This window comes from Halichoeres trimaculatus, unplaced genomic scaffold (assembly GCF_033239565.1).
Source record: "Halichoeres trimaculatus isolate MK-OKI-2021-1 unplaced genomic scaffold, fHalTri1.1 fHalTri1_scaffold_3, whole genome shotgun sequence".
In the NCBI taxonomy this organism is placed as follows: domain Eukaryota; kingdom Metazoa; phylum Chordata; class Actinopteri; order Labriformes; family Labridae; genus Halichoeres; species Halichoeres trimaculatus.
Genome location: NW_027437181.1, coordinates 10,262,083 through 10,275,693, shown reverse-complemented (window position 1 = coordinate 10,275,693; position 13,611 = coordinate 10,262,083). Strand labels below are relative to the sequence as shown.

Here is a 13,611-nt window from a genome sequence, read left to right as displayed (position 1 = left end):
TAAACAGACAACACGACTGACCCGACCTGCAGTTTGGAGCATGCATACCTCACTCAAATACTCATCCCAACAGCTTAACACTCTGCATAAATATAGACACTCAAGTGATACTTGAGAACACATTTTTGTCCTCGTTGAAAGTTTTTCCACTTGATTTTTTTCTGAGAGCTTTCGTGCTGTAACTTCATCATTATTGTCACCATTTTAAAGATTCATTCTTCTGTGTTCAGGTGGATGTCACCTGGTTTTACATGAACTGTCTGGCAGACACGTGTGCCTGCAGTCGAGGAGGAGACTGCGAGTGTTTCTGCACCAGTGTGGCAGCCTATGCCCAGCGCTGCTGCCATCAGGGCGTCCCCATCGACTGGCGCTCCCCGTCTCTGTGCCGTAAGTCAGACGCAGGGAATTCCTTATTTGATCAACTTCTGTTTGAAGAGATAACTAAACAGTCCTGGTACCTGAATATCACTATGACTGAAGCTAACTGCTCCTTTGCTCCTCTCTGCAGCGTATGACTGTGAATACTACAACAAAGGTATGAGGATATCTCTTCTTCTACACGAGCTATCAGAACGGTAAATCACACATACTCTGTCAGGACCGCACTAACGTATCCTCCTCTCTGCAGTCCTGGGTAAAGGCCCCTTCAGGCTGACCACCTTCAGGGACAGGACGGCGTGGTTGGCAGCCAGCCGGTCCAGTGGTTTGGTGTTCCTGCAGAAGGGAAACCTCAGTGACATCACAGCGCCTCGAGTCCTCTCACAGTTCATGATGACACCCGGCCTCAGTAGAGCCCGACCACACGGTGAGTACATTCTCTGTGACACAACATTTCACCACCAGACATGATGCTTAGGTTCATTATTTCTCTCAAATACTACCTAAATCTTGCTGGTGGTGCCATCTTCTGTTTCCTCTGCCCTCAGCAGTGTTTGGATGATTAAGTGTCCCTGTGAAAACACTGATGGAGGAGATGGACTTCAGTGGCAGACAGGTTCAGGGATCAGATTGCTAAATGCTAATATTGGAACCTGAGCCACAGGCTGGCAAGAAAGCAAAGACGGGAGCAAGTTTCTTGAACTTTTTACCGTGTGTGAGCTGCATGGATGCAGTCATCTGGTTCCTTTTTAAGAAGAATTAAATAGAATGAAAACACATAACTGATACTGTTTGATGAGTTACTGGAAACCGGAATAGAAAAAATCACTCACTACACTTCAAAAAACTGAAATTTTGTCAAGTGTTTTTGTCTTATTTTCAGCAGAAAGTGACTTTTCAGACTTAATCTGAGCCACATTTGCCTGACCAGTCCAGAAAAATGTCTTGTTTCAAGTTATTAAAGACAAAAATGAGGTATGAACCGCTTGTAACAAGTAAAAAAATTGCCAGTGGAACAAGAGAAAAGATACTCGTACTAAGACACGCTAGTTGTAAGCAAATTTTCAAGCACATTTTTCTTGTTCCATTGGCAAATTATTTCACTTATTACAAGCAATTCAGACCTCTTGTTTGTCTTTAAATGACTTGAAATAAGATATTTTTCTGGACTGATTATTTGGATGTGGCTCATATTGAGTATAATCAGATTTGGATAAAGGCATCACTAGAAAGAAATGAGTTAAATCAAGCCTTTTCTCTAGTTTTTGCAATCCTATTTTTTCTCAGAATATGTTTTAACCTGCTGCTAATGAAAATGCATCGATTAAAACAAGATTTATCTAGTAAAGTGCTGGTGAGCCTCGAGAGACTCAGCTTGATATATTTGAGTCTCCTTTGGTCAGTGACATTAAAAAAATGGCAATAATGAAAACTGGATTTTTGTTAAAAAAAAAAGGGAGAAATGTTTTTGTTCCTGTTTCTTGATGCTGTGATAATGTCCTAATTTTTGTCCCCACAGACACCTCCCGGGTATCCTTCGAGTCATCAGACAGACCAAACTACTTCCTGTATGCCAGCCCTAAAGGCCAGATTAGACTTTCCAAATGGGAGGACAGTGAGACGTTCTGGGACAGGGCAACATTCATCCTCCACAGGAACACCTGGGTACCTGGATTTGACTCACTAGAGTCCCACTCCAAACCCGGGTTCTTCCTGTATGCCATGCTGCCCCGCCTCCACCTGCTGAAACACAGACATACTGACAGCTTCCGCAAGGCCACGCTGTTCAGACTCACAGGTAAATGAAAGTGGATGACTGTCCTAACTGGTTCAAGTAATAATACAGAACAAAAATGTTGTCTAAATGTAGATAAACATATAGAAGATATATCAAAAGAAAATCTATACTGCGCCTCAATATAAGCACATTTTAAAAAAGTATCATGTATCTTATCTGCTAAGTTTTTATTCCGTGTTTTATTTTTGAGCCTCACTTTTGTGCATTATATACATACTTGAGGATGTTTTCTTGTTGGTTAAGTTGGTCCTTAGTGCTTTTTTTCTTGGGTCAAAGGTCAACACCAGGAGCTCCTGTGCCTGCATGCATCGCTTAAAGAGCAGCAGTGCAGATTACCGCAGCTAAAAATACAGCAGAATTTGTTTTAGCTAATGGAAAAGTGGAGGAGCCAGCAGCAGATTGTATTACCTCTGACAGCAGGGAACACTGCACATCAGGCAAACTTTTTAAGTTCATCACATGACTGCTGAGGGAAAATATTCAGTGGTCTGTTTAGGCCAGAATGGATTAGTTACATCATATTCATACTTATTTTTTAAGACTAATTTTGACCATCATTAAACACCTTCATACTGCTAGAAACAAAATTTTGTCTGAGGCATTTAAACAAACAAACAAACCAAAAAAAAAACATTGTCCAAATTTTTAATTAAATCTACATGATTTATTGAGATTCGAAATGTGTAATTTATTATAGAGGATGCATTATCTACTAGGGAAAATGTAAACACATCAAGATTTTTGTCACGTTTTTGTGTAAATATAAATGTCTGCAGTATTTTTTGAAAAAGGTAAATTATATCTATTGATTTATCTGAAGAAATACAAAACAATAGACAATATCACATTGATTAAATGAACAAATGGACCATGAAATCTAAAGTTACTCAAATAATTCTGAAGTATGTTAGATTTTTAAGAAGTTCATGGCCCAGTTCATTGAAACTTTGTACAGACATGTTTATTAAGAAATGTTGGATGTGTAATAGTGCGTTCCATTAGTAATCGGAAGTTAGAATTTCCTATTTCTGGGTGGGAACACCCAGCTGGAACGCCCCCTGTGGTCGGAATTTCTGACTTGTAAGTGGGAGCACCCACACCACCCCTGAGTTCCCAGTAGGAAATTCTGAGTTCAAGTATTAACAGTAATTAAGCTCCTGTTTTAATCTTTTTATTTTAGAATTTTTGACTAGTGTTGTCGCAATAAATCAGCCGTATGTATCGTATTATTTAATGTTTATATACAAAAATACTGCTGTAATGACAAGTTTTTCCAACTTGGCAACTAAAATGCTGAACTTGGAGATGACCACTCCTAACTTCCCGGTTCTGAGTACAAATGGAATGCAGCATAAGTCTGTACGCTTTAATTGACCCTTTTCAGTATAAGCAAAGAGGCAGTTTGACTAGACCAGTGACACAGGAACATGTTTTTCTTAACAGTTTCAATTCTGCCGGTTTTGTTTCAGCTCCCAGCCCAGACACTCCACCTGGTCCTCGGTGCCAGTGGAGGTATGATTCCTGCATCATCCCCTGTTTCAGGACCTGCAGTGACCCGGCAGCTGAAGCCTGTGTCAGCATCCCACAGTAAGACCTTTGACCTGATCGTTAACACTTAACACAAAAATTTGCTGACTGGTCTAAACTTCAGAGTGAGCTGATGATTGTCTCTCACCACAGCTAGCAGCTAGCAGCTAGTCTTAGCTCTTCAATCATCGAATCATCATCATGAATCATCGCTGCATGTTTTTTTCTGCTCAGAGTGGAGGGCTGTCTTCCTGTCTGCCCCCCACACATGGTCCTGGATGAGGTCACCCGTCGGTGTGTCCACATTGAAGATTGTGAGTGTCACCTGATTACAGATATTAAAGTGACTGTTGAGATCACATAACTTTTGATAAACCCCTTTGTGTGTGGAAAGGGGAGTCTTAAGTTATTTTAGCTTTTGGACAAGTTCAGCTGATGCTGAATTTGATATTTGAACTGAACCTCTCTCTGCAGCTTAATGCTCCTTTAACATCCCATTTTTCGATTTTTGATTGTCAGGCATCAAGGCCCCAGTTGTTTGGCAGCCTCCAACACCATCAACTGCACAGCTGACCTCCACGACTGCCCCTTTAACGACCACCAGGGGCACCACTGCCTCCACCACCTCTTTAAAAACCACAACAACAGCAGCAGTGTCCTCAAACCCACTGCTCACTGAACCTACCACCAAAATCCACACAATGACTCCTACTGTGACGCAGACAACATCTTCAACACCAACACCTGCTCCTGAGGAACCACCACATCCAGCGACCATCTCCCAGCCTGTAGCTCCTGAGCTTCCCAGAACAGCAGGACCCCTGTCTCCTCCAACAGCTGAAAGCCCAGAGGTGGCGCTGTCTACTGTTAAAGTGACAGGAGCCTCACCAACAACAGTAGCAGGTACAACACCAAAAACAACTGAAGCTGAGAGTACTACGAGCAAACCCTTCAGCCCCAGTACATCCAGAATTAGCAGCGCTCCCTTTGCTATTACATCAGCACTCTGGATCACCTCCACCCCTAAACCCACAGACCTCCTCCCGCCTCTGTTCACCACTACTGCAATATCAAAGCAATCTACAGCTGAAGCACCAACAACAAGCTTTACCATCATCACTGCTACCTCCCCCGGTGACCTTCACCCAGCTAAAGAGCCCACAGGGGCTACATCTCCGTCAGCAGTGGTTATTCCAGTAGTAACCACAACCAGTCCCAGCCCTGCCCCAGACTCAGAGACATCCACAGTTACAGAAAGGACTACAGTTCCCAGTGCAGTTACCTCTGCACACACAGATGCAAGCACTAAGCCTGTAACAGTGGAGCCATTCCCTCCAACAGCAAGTGCAGTCTCCACAACCTCTCCACCATTTCCGATGTCACCACCTGATGAAACAGGAAGCACACTTTCACCCTCAGTCCCTTCACCTAAAACCACAGAATTGGTCACACCGGCTGCACCTGTCTCCCCAAGTCGTCCAACAAGTCCTGAAGCAACATCAACACCTGTCACCTCAGACAGGATCCACCACACAACTCCAACAGAATCAAGAATTTCTACAACAACCCTTCATGAATCCTCGTCATCACCACCATCATCATCAACAACATCCCACCTGGAACCAACCACAACCGCTCCTCCTCCTACAGACTGGAGAACAACACCAACAACAACAATAACAGAGAAAGTGACCACAAGTGAGCCCACTGTGTCTGAAAGACCTGCAGCTACCACACCTCCACCTTTGAGGATCACAGACACCACACCTTCTTCAACATCTTCAACCACAACCCACTCTGAGAGAGCCTCCTGGTCTGCCTCCATCTTAGCCACAGAGAGAACCACAACTTCAACACCTTCAGAGGTTCCGGAAACGTCCATCGTGTCTACAAGTCTCCCTGTTACAACAAAACCAACTGTAGTGCCAGTGTCTCAGACAAAAACCACAACAGTCCCACTTTTACCAACAGCAGAGAGCTCTACCCATACAAAGTCCACCACGCAGACCTCTGAGCAGTGGCGTCCTGCTCACTGGGAAACCTCTTCCACCCCAGGTTACAGTCCGATGATAAAGAGTACACCAGGGGTCTCTTCTGAAACTGGCATCCATGAAGTCACTTCCTCCAAATCCACTGAGGTACCTCACCGTCCAGCCACACCCAAGCTTGATGTCACCTCTGCTACATCATCTGCTCCCACAACCACCATCAGGACTACAACGTCTCCTGATATCTTGGAAGTCTCAGCCACTACAACAAGGACACCAACCACACACCCTCCTCAATCCACTACTCCTGAGATACATCCAACCACGAGCTCCACAAAAGCAACACCAATTGTTGTTACCACCACTCTCAGACCTGGAATCTTACAGCCTGTTACACAGACAACACATCAGCCAACCACCAGAGAAGAGGTGCAAACAAGGTCCACGACCAGGCCTCCATCTTGGTCTCAACTGGACTCAACCACTTCCAAAACAACTCCAAGGCCAACAACCGTCCAGGAAAGAGTCACCACCAGACTGGTTTCCACTGTAAGAGCCACACCAGGTACAACAACTACCACCAGCACTCGATCGACCACCCTCAGAACAACACCAAGACTTCCTGTGACAACGAGAGTTACCCCGAGAATCACGTCAACTCCGAGGTCAACCATCAGGCCAATCACTTCAAGGGTTACAGTAGCGACAAGGCCCCCACCTAGACCAACCACTCTTGGCCCTCCAACTGTCACACCAAGCCCTGACACAACAACCACGTTAAGAACGCCATCCACGACGTCTGCAGAGTCCGTCGTGACCGAACAACGTGATACAACTACAGTAGTTCTCACCTCGACCACCATCACTTCTCCAACACCTCCTCCATCAGTCACAGTAACTACAGCTGTCCCCACAGTGACTACCAGAGAGTCATCCACATCAGAGAGAACCACGACCATTACATCACCATCCACTTCTAAAGCTGTGACGTCTCCAGGTGAAACTCCCAGCTCCACCCTGAAGCCTGATGTTCCCACCTCCTCTGTGACTGCCCTCCCAGCGGCCACCTCAAAGCAGACTCCTGAGGAGGACAGAGAGGATCAGACCACTTCAGGTGTGACAAGACCTCCTGCTTCAGTGTCACCTGATTCAGCCCTGAAAACAACCACACACACAACAGAGAAGACGATGTCCACTACTGTCTCACCTACAAGGATGTGCACTGTGGGTATACGTTGTTTACATTCTCATGATGTGGTCCCTTTTGTTTCAGAACTTCCTGAGTGTTTCTGTATATTGTCTCATTTGGTTTCACTTCACATTTTCAGCTTTTTATTTGTCTCCTTTCAGCCTCCGTATGCTGAGATCATTGATGAATGCACAAAGTACATATGTGTCAACAACCAGCTCGTGCTATTCAACAAATCCCAGAGCTGCCCCTTCACTTCAGAGCCCCCAAATTGTGGCCTGCTGGGCTTTGCCATCCAGGTCAATGGGGACAAGTGCTGTCCTAAGTGGGACTGTCCATGTGAGGAAAACTGTTTTTAAGGATGATGATAACCAACTCTTGGTTTTTGTATCTCTTGTTGCCCTCATTGTGACAGATCAACTGTTTCCAGCTTTCATTGGCCTCCCTCCTCCTTGTCAGGTCGCTGCTCGATGTTTCCAGATCTGAACGTGATCACATTTGATGGAAACAGTGTTGCTGTCTACAAGGCTGCATCATATGTGGTGACCCAGCTGCCCAATGAGACCGTGAGCATCCTGGTTCAGGAGTGTCCTGCAGACTCTGAATCACCTGTGAGTTAATATTACCTCCTACGGCTTAAAGTGAGACACTGATCTGACTTTAGTTAGATTTGATCTAAGACTCTGCTTATCTTTAGCTCCTCTGGAACTTCACCAATTTGTGTCTGGTGGCTCTCAACATCACCCACAACTCCAACCACATCATCATCAACCGGCTGCAGAGGAGGGTAAGAGCATATTACCTGTATTTGTTTTGCCATTAGATTGAAGCCTGAGTGACAAAATTAATCCCATAATTACAATCATCGTCTTTTCTTTTAGCTCTATGTCAACTCTCGGTACGCCAGAGCTCGGTTTAAGAAGTTTGGCTTTGAGATTTACGACACAGGCAACATGTACCTGATCCGCAGCCCGGCCGGTCTCAAGGTTCAGTGGTATCACAGCACCGGCATGATGGTTATAGACACTGATGTCTCAAACAAAAAACTTCCCACCATGGGTCTCTGTGGTAAGAGCTCTCTGATTTTTTATACAGCTTCTTAAGTGTCAGTCTCCTTGGATCTCTTGCGCCAATAAACACCTATTTCCTGTTTTTGTGAAATCTCTTACGCTGCACCACTTCAGGTTTCTGCGATGGAGACCCAACAAATGACCTGACTTTGGCCAATGGCACCACAGTGGGTGTGAATGAAGACCCGGCTCTTTTCATTGACAGCTGGCAAGTTCCCAACACCACCAGCTACGTCAGCCACAGCCGCCGCCGGGAGCTTAACTGCTCCACCAGCGACTGCTCCAGCTGCCTCAGCATGCTGCAGAACAACGCCTTCTCTCCCTGCCATGCCTTTGTATGTTAATTCTTAAAATATCAGTTAAAAAATAAAGTATTTTTAGTGAACAGAGAATTTCTCCCATTGATGAACTCCTAACTCAGTGAAACATGTTGATAGAGCAAAAGATATAGATTAGTGATCCCTGTTAAAAGAGCTGGTACAACCTTTCCTTAAATTAATTCAGGCCTTAGGACTGATGGAAAAACAAAACAAAAAGAAGGTATTCTGCTTTTCCTTTCATTTTAAATATGGATATAAAGCAAATGCTGGTTGTTAATGTTGTAGAAATCCTTAAATCTGTCTGTAAGCTGCTCAAAACAGTCCACTCAAAAATGAGCACAAAATCTTAAGATATTTGCAAGACTGTTTGAAATAATGATGTCATCACATAAAAATCTTGTAATTGGTTGATGACACATTGGAGTAGTTGGCCTCAAACACCAAGTCCTGCCCATAGCTTCGCCTCAACTGACCTCCAGAAGACTGACCAATCCAAAGGAAGGGGGTTTGTGGAGCAGGGAGCCTTAAAGAGACAGCAGCTAAATAAGAGTTTTCCAAAACACCAGTGTGAGAAAAATAGGGATTGTTTGACCTACAACAGGGATACCAGAGGGACAGTATAAGGCCAAAAAAACAAAAAATAAAAAAAAATGTTGCCCCACCTTTTAAAGTCTGGTGAAAACAATCATTAGTATCTGACATTGAGTTGTGTGTCTTTGTCTCCAGGTACAGCCAAGCACATTCTGTGAAGTTTGGGTTCGGGATGCAGAGTATGTGAATAACCAGTGTGTAGCGCTGGCTGCATATGTGGCCTCCTGCCATAAATTCAACATCTGCATTGAGTGGAGGAGTCCGGACTATTGTCGTAAGATTTCTAAATGCTTCCATACATTCAACCTGTCACTGCTCTTTCACCAGCAAAGGTGAAAATGGAAAATTATTCCCAACCCAATTCCAACTGATTTGAGGTTATGGGATTATAAGCTTTTCATGGGAAGTTTAACTTCTTTAAAAGAAAAAGCTCTGAGTGAACACACTTGTTTTTTTTCTGTCTCTTCCTGCAGCCTTCGTGTGTCCCGACACTCTGTGGTATCAGGCCTGTCTCCCTGCCTGCACGTCTCAGTCTTGTCCAAATCATGACTTTGACTCGGACCCTGATCAGTGTTCAGGCCTGACGGAGGGCTGCGTGTGTCCAGAGGGAACGCTTCTCCACCGCCCGTACTCTGCGCTCTGCATCTCACCTGAAAAGTGTGGTAAGAAACTGGGCCCTTGGTGGGGTTCATAGCTTATAACCATAAAACGACAAAGGCAAGTGTCTGTACATGGTGAATCTTTGTCTGGGTGTGTCTGCAGCCTGCACTGACAGCTCAGGTGTTCCCCGAGCACATGGTGAGGTTTGGAAAGCATCAAAAGACGCCTGCTGCATGTACCGCTGTGACAACGACACCATCGTCCCCATCGAGTACAACTGCTCCAACATGGCAGCTCCTGTGTGCCATCGAGCAGGAGAGGTGATCATCAGCCTGGCCGATGACTCCAGCTGCTGCCCAAAGAGAGTCTGTGGTGAGGCTAGCATTAAGCCTTCACGTTGGATCAGAGTATCTGAATCTGATGTGTGATTTCTTTGCTTGGTAACGAAAAAGACATTTGAGAAAACTGATGATGTGTTGATGTACTTTATGACTCTGCAGTGTGTAACCAGACTCTGTGTGAGCTGCTCCCACCTGAGTGTAAATACGGAGAGAAGCTGGTGTCATACTACAGACAGGACTCTTGTTGTCCCGACTATGTGTGCGGTGAGTTGACTTTTTTTTTCTCTATCTCTGAATCTCTAATAAGAAGAGCAATGTTTTCCTGTTATTGTCCTACTACAGAGTTACTTTATCTTAAAGTTTAATCCGAAAGTTTCATTCCCATTTATTGAATCAGCTGATACTAAAACCACTTGACATTTTGTGTCTCCTTTCCTTCACCTCAGAAACTTAATTGTCCCTTTTTTGACCTTATCTGTTTCAGAGTGTGATCCTGAGCTCTGTGAGTCAGACGTTCCCGCCTGCAGAGACGACCAAACTCTCATCGCCACTAGAGCTGACGGCAGCTGCTGTCTGGCACACATCTGCAGTCAGTTTGAAAACATGAAATACCTTATCCTGGTCTGAATAAACCATAAGTTATTGGTGAATGAAATGTGTGTGTATTACTGCAGTGTGTTCCTCCTGTGTGGAGACGCCTCCTGTCTGTCAAGATGGAGAGGTGCTGACGGTGGACGGTAACACAACAGACCACTGCTGCCCGTCCTATCAGTGTGGTGAGAGCACACACACATTTTCAAAAAGCTACAGACTAACAGCAAGTTATTACAGAAACTGACGGCATGGTTTGACTGTGTGTGTTTTCAGTCTGTGAGCCTTACAGGTGTCCTCAGCTGAATTGTCCTGTTGGAATGTCGGTGACGTCTGTGTCCACACCAGGTCGCTGCTGCCCAAACCAAACATGTGGTACGACATTTAAAGCTGCATACAAAATATATAGATTTAAAGATTGAAGTCTTACAGAAATTGAATTAAAATGTGTGAATTAATTTTTCTTAGAGTGTTCCTGTGAAAAGATTACCTCCCCAAAATGTGGCCTGGTGAGTCCTGACTTCCATGTTCAGACCTCTCTTGACTTTTTTTTTTTTTTTTTAAATATGATTCAGTGTGTTTCTGTTTCTATGCATTATATGCAGTTCTTTGTTTTTTTTTGTGCTTGTTTTTCACTATCCTGATCCTGCTCTCTTTGCGTTCTGCAGGGAGAGGCCGCCCAGCTGGACCGGGCCTTCATGTCTGACCCACAGAACCAATGCGCCTGCAAGAGATACAAGTGTGGTGAGTCCAGCAGAAGGGGATTTGTTACAGACAAATCAAGATAGAGAAACTTGTAATGCTGCACAAATTTCATCAAGTATTACACCTGATTTGCTCTGGCGATAGGCTCCATCCTGAGTTCTAATTCACAAATCAAACTGTACATATGATATTCAAGCAAAGTTGTACATAAAAAACTGAAGAACAGCTCAGAACAAAAAGAGAAAACGTAAGAATACGTGAAACTTCTGGATAGGGTTAGAAAGTGGGGAATTAAATCACTATTAATTCATTTATTTACTACAAAAGCACTCAGAGAGCACAGACCTCCGACAAGCATATTGTGATTGTGACGCAACACTTTAGTCCTACTTTAATGTTATACTCCCTTTCAGCAGACTGTCTGCTACAATTTGGTGTTAGTTGCAGGTTTGTACGATAATTTGTTACCTGACAGTGTTATTAATTATTATGACCCAGTACATATTTCATATTCCAGATCTTAGTATCCAGAATATTGGCAGGATCTGGATCGTACTTTTACATCTGTCAGAAATTATGGTGACCTTGTCTTGTGTTCTTTTGCAAAGCAATCCGACCATTTATCATGGAGTTATATACACATATGGTGAAAACGTCCCTATTTCACAATAATAAAGAATCCCTTAAAAAGTCCTTGATCCAGACAGTGATCCAGATCACCTTCAAAAATTCAAACACTCTTCCTTATCCCATTTTGAACATTTCCTGAAAATTTCATCAAGATTTGTTCAATACTTTTTGAGTTTTGTTGTTCACAAGCAGACAGACAAACTCTCCCCAAAACACAACCTCCTTGGTGGAGGTAATAACAAAATGAACAAAAAGAAAACAAAATAATTACCTTAACCATGTTAAGTCAAATGTTTGCCATTATTATGAAAAAAGCATCTAATGGTGCAAAGATCTGAGGCCCCGTGCAGCATGATTTCTGACCTTGTGACACTGTGTGTGTGTGTGTGTGTTTGTGCAGTACGGGAGGCAGTGTGTGTGTTTGGTGAGCGTAGTGTGTTGAGGCCAGGTCAGACTCTGGTGGAGCACGATGAAGACGGTTTGTGTCACAGCAGGCAGTGCAGCCGCAGCCTCGACCCGGCGAGCGGCTTCCACCTGCTCCGAACCAGCAGCATCAACTGCTCCGCCCACTGCAGACCAGTAAGACCACTGCACACAAAGACACGTTAAACTGTGTGCCAAACATCTTCTTTTTTTCATTGAAGACATTTTTCAGCTGACATGTTAATTTTTGTTTCAGAACCAGATGTACATCCCTCCAAAAGATCAGTCCACGTGCTGTGGAGTTTGTAAGAATATCTCCTGCATCTATGAACACGAGAATGGAACAACAGTTCTCTACAAGGTACAAATTGATCAAATGCACATTTTTGACCTTGTGTTGCTTTTTCAGTCCTGCTGTTGTTGATGTTGAAACTGTCTGTGTGATTTCAGCCCGGGAGGTCCTGGGTTTCTAACTGCATGAAGTTTGACTGCACAGATACTCTGTCTGGTCCCACGCTCATCTCCTACTCTTTCAGCTGCCCACCCTTTAATGAAACTGAGTGTATGAAGGTCAGCATGCAGTGACACAAGCACAAACACAGACACAGACACTTCTACAGCAAAGCACAGAACATGTGGATGGGGAAAATCTGTCCAAGACTTCCTTTTTCAGTCAGACATGTTGAATATTTAAACACAATCTCAGCATCAAAAGTGGGAGCTGAACCCTGAATGTATTGCTTCAAGGGTTTCACACTTCAGATCTTCTGTGTTTCTGTCTTAACATCTTGACTTTTATCTGCACTCAGATCGGAGGAACTATCGTAAGTTATATGGACGGATGCTGCAAGACATGTGAGTATCTGCTCAGAGCGTAGAAGCAGTCGTATAGTTAGTGTAGCTCTGTAGGCTGCAGCTGACACTGAAGAGCACCTTCATCTGCTGCTCAACATGTTCCCAACATGTTTGCCCTTCAGTCTTCATTTTGTCTGTTTCAGTCCAAAATCGTCATCCACATGATCAGAATTGGGTCCTAGCTCTTTTAACTGTCTGTTTACTCAGAGATCTATCAGCGTGCTTTTCAGTGAATCAGGGTCTTATTTTTTAAATTTGCAACCGACAACCCGTCACTGAAAAGCATCTGATTGAAATACAAAGTGGGTTTGTGGTTTATGTGCTGCAGCTTACCATCATGTACCGATCCCACCAGGTACTGGATTCTCTCTGTTCCCCTTCCCCACTAGCCCCCTGACTCCCACAGTAAACACAAACTGTGAACGAGGTACACAAAACAACAAGGCTTGTCAGTGCCATTGTTGATATTCAACAATGTACTCCCTCCAAAAAGATGTAATGAGAAAATACAACAAAGTCTCAATAACAACCATCCCTCTCTGCAGAACAGTCCTCTCAACTGCTGTCTCATTTCAGGTCTTTGTGCAACAAACAATTGAAGAAAT

At 44.0% G+C, this 13,611-nt stretch overlaps 1 protein-coding gene across 1 annotated transcript in view; it reads left to right on the top strand.

Annotated features, from left to right (window-relative positions):
* The window catches only part of otog (otogelin), a 44,205-nt gene that overhangs the window by 26,769 nt on the left and 3,825 nt on the right, over window positions 1-13,611 (top strand). Inside the window, exons 27-52 of the mRNA XM_074666502.1 lie at window positions 231-387; window positions 509-535; window positions 629-805; window positions 1,898-2,176; window positions 3,646-3,763; window positions 3,938-4,017; window positions 4,223-6,915; window positions 7,042-7,219; window positions 7,340-7,491; window positions 7,578-7,667; window positions 7,762-7,948; window positions 8,065-8,285; window positions 8,997-9,135; window positions 9,335-9,523; window positions 9,624-9,833; window positions 9,962-10,066; window positions 10,287-10,391; window positions 10,477-10,578; window positions 10,670-10,768; window positions 10,862-10,902; window positions 11,062-11,137; window positions 12,129-12,307; window positions 12,408-12,512; window positions 12,602-12,721; window positions 12,961-13,006; window positions 13,362-13,433. Of these exons, the coding sequence (XP_074522603.1) occupies window positions 231-387; window positions 509-535; window positions 629-805; window positions 1,898-2,176; window positions 3,646-3,763; window positions 3,938-4,017; window positions 4,223-6,915; window positions 7,042-7,219; window positions 7,340-7,491; window positions 7,578-7,667; window positions 7,762-7,948; window positions 8,065-8,285; window positions 8,997-9,135; window positions 9,335-9,523; window positions 9,624-9,833; window positions 9,962-10,066; window positions 10,287-10,391; window positions 10,477-10,578; window positions 10,670-10,768; window positions 10,862-10,902; window positions 11,062-11,137; window positions 12,129-12,307; window positions 12,408-12,512; window positions 12,602-12,721; window positions 12,961-13,006; window positions 13,362-13,433 (5,947 nt within the window). The remainder of the gene's footprint in view (window positions 1-230; window positions 388-508; window positions 536-628; window positions 806-1,897; window positions 2,177-3,645; window positions 3,764-3,937; window positions 4,018-4,222; window positions 6,916-7,041; window positions 7,220-7,339; window positions 7,492-7,577; window positions 7,668-7,761; window positions 7,949-8,064; window positions 8,286-8,996; window positions 9,136-9,334; window positions 9,524-9,623; window positions 9,834-9,961; window positions 10,067-10,286; window positions 10,392-10,476; window positions 10,579-10,669; window positions 10,769-10,861; window positions 10,903-11,061; window positions 11,138-12,128; window positions 12,308-12,407; window positions 12,513-12,601; window positions 12,722-12,960; window positions 13,007-13,361; window positions 13,434-13,611) is intronic.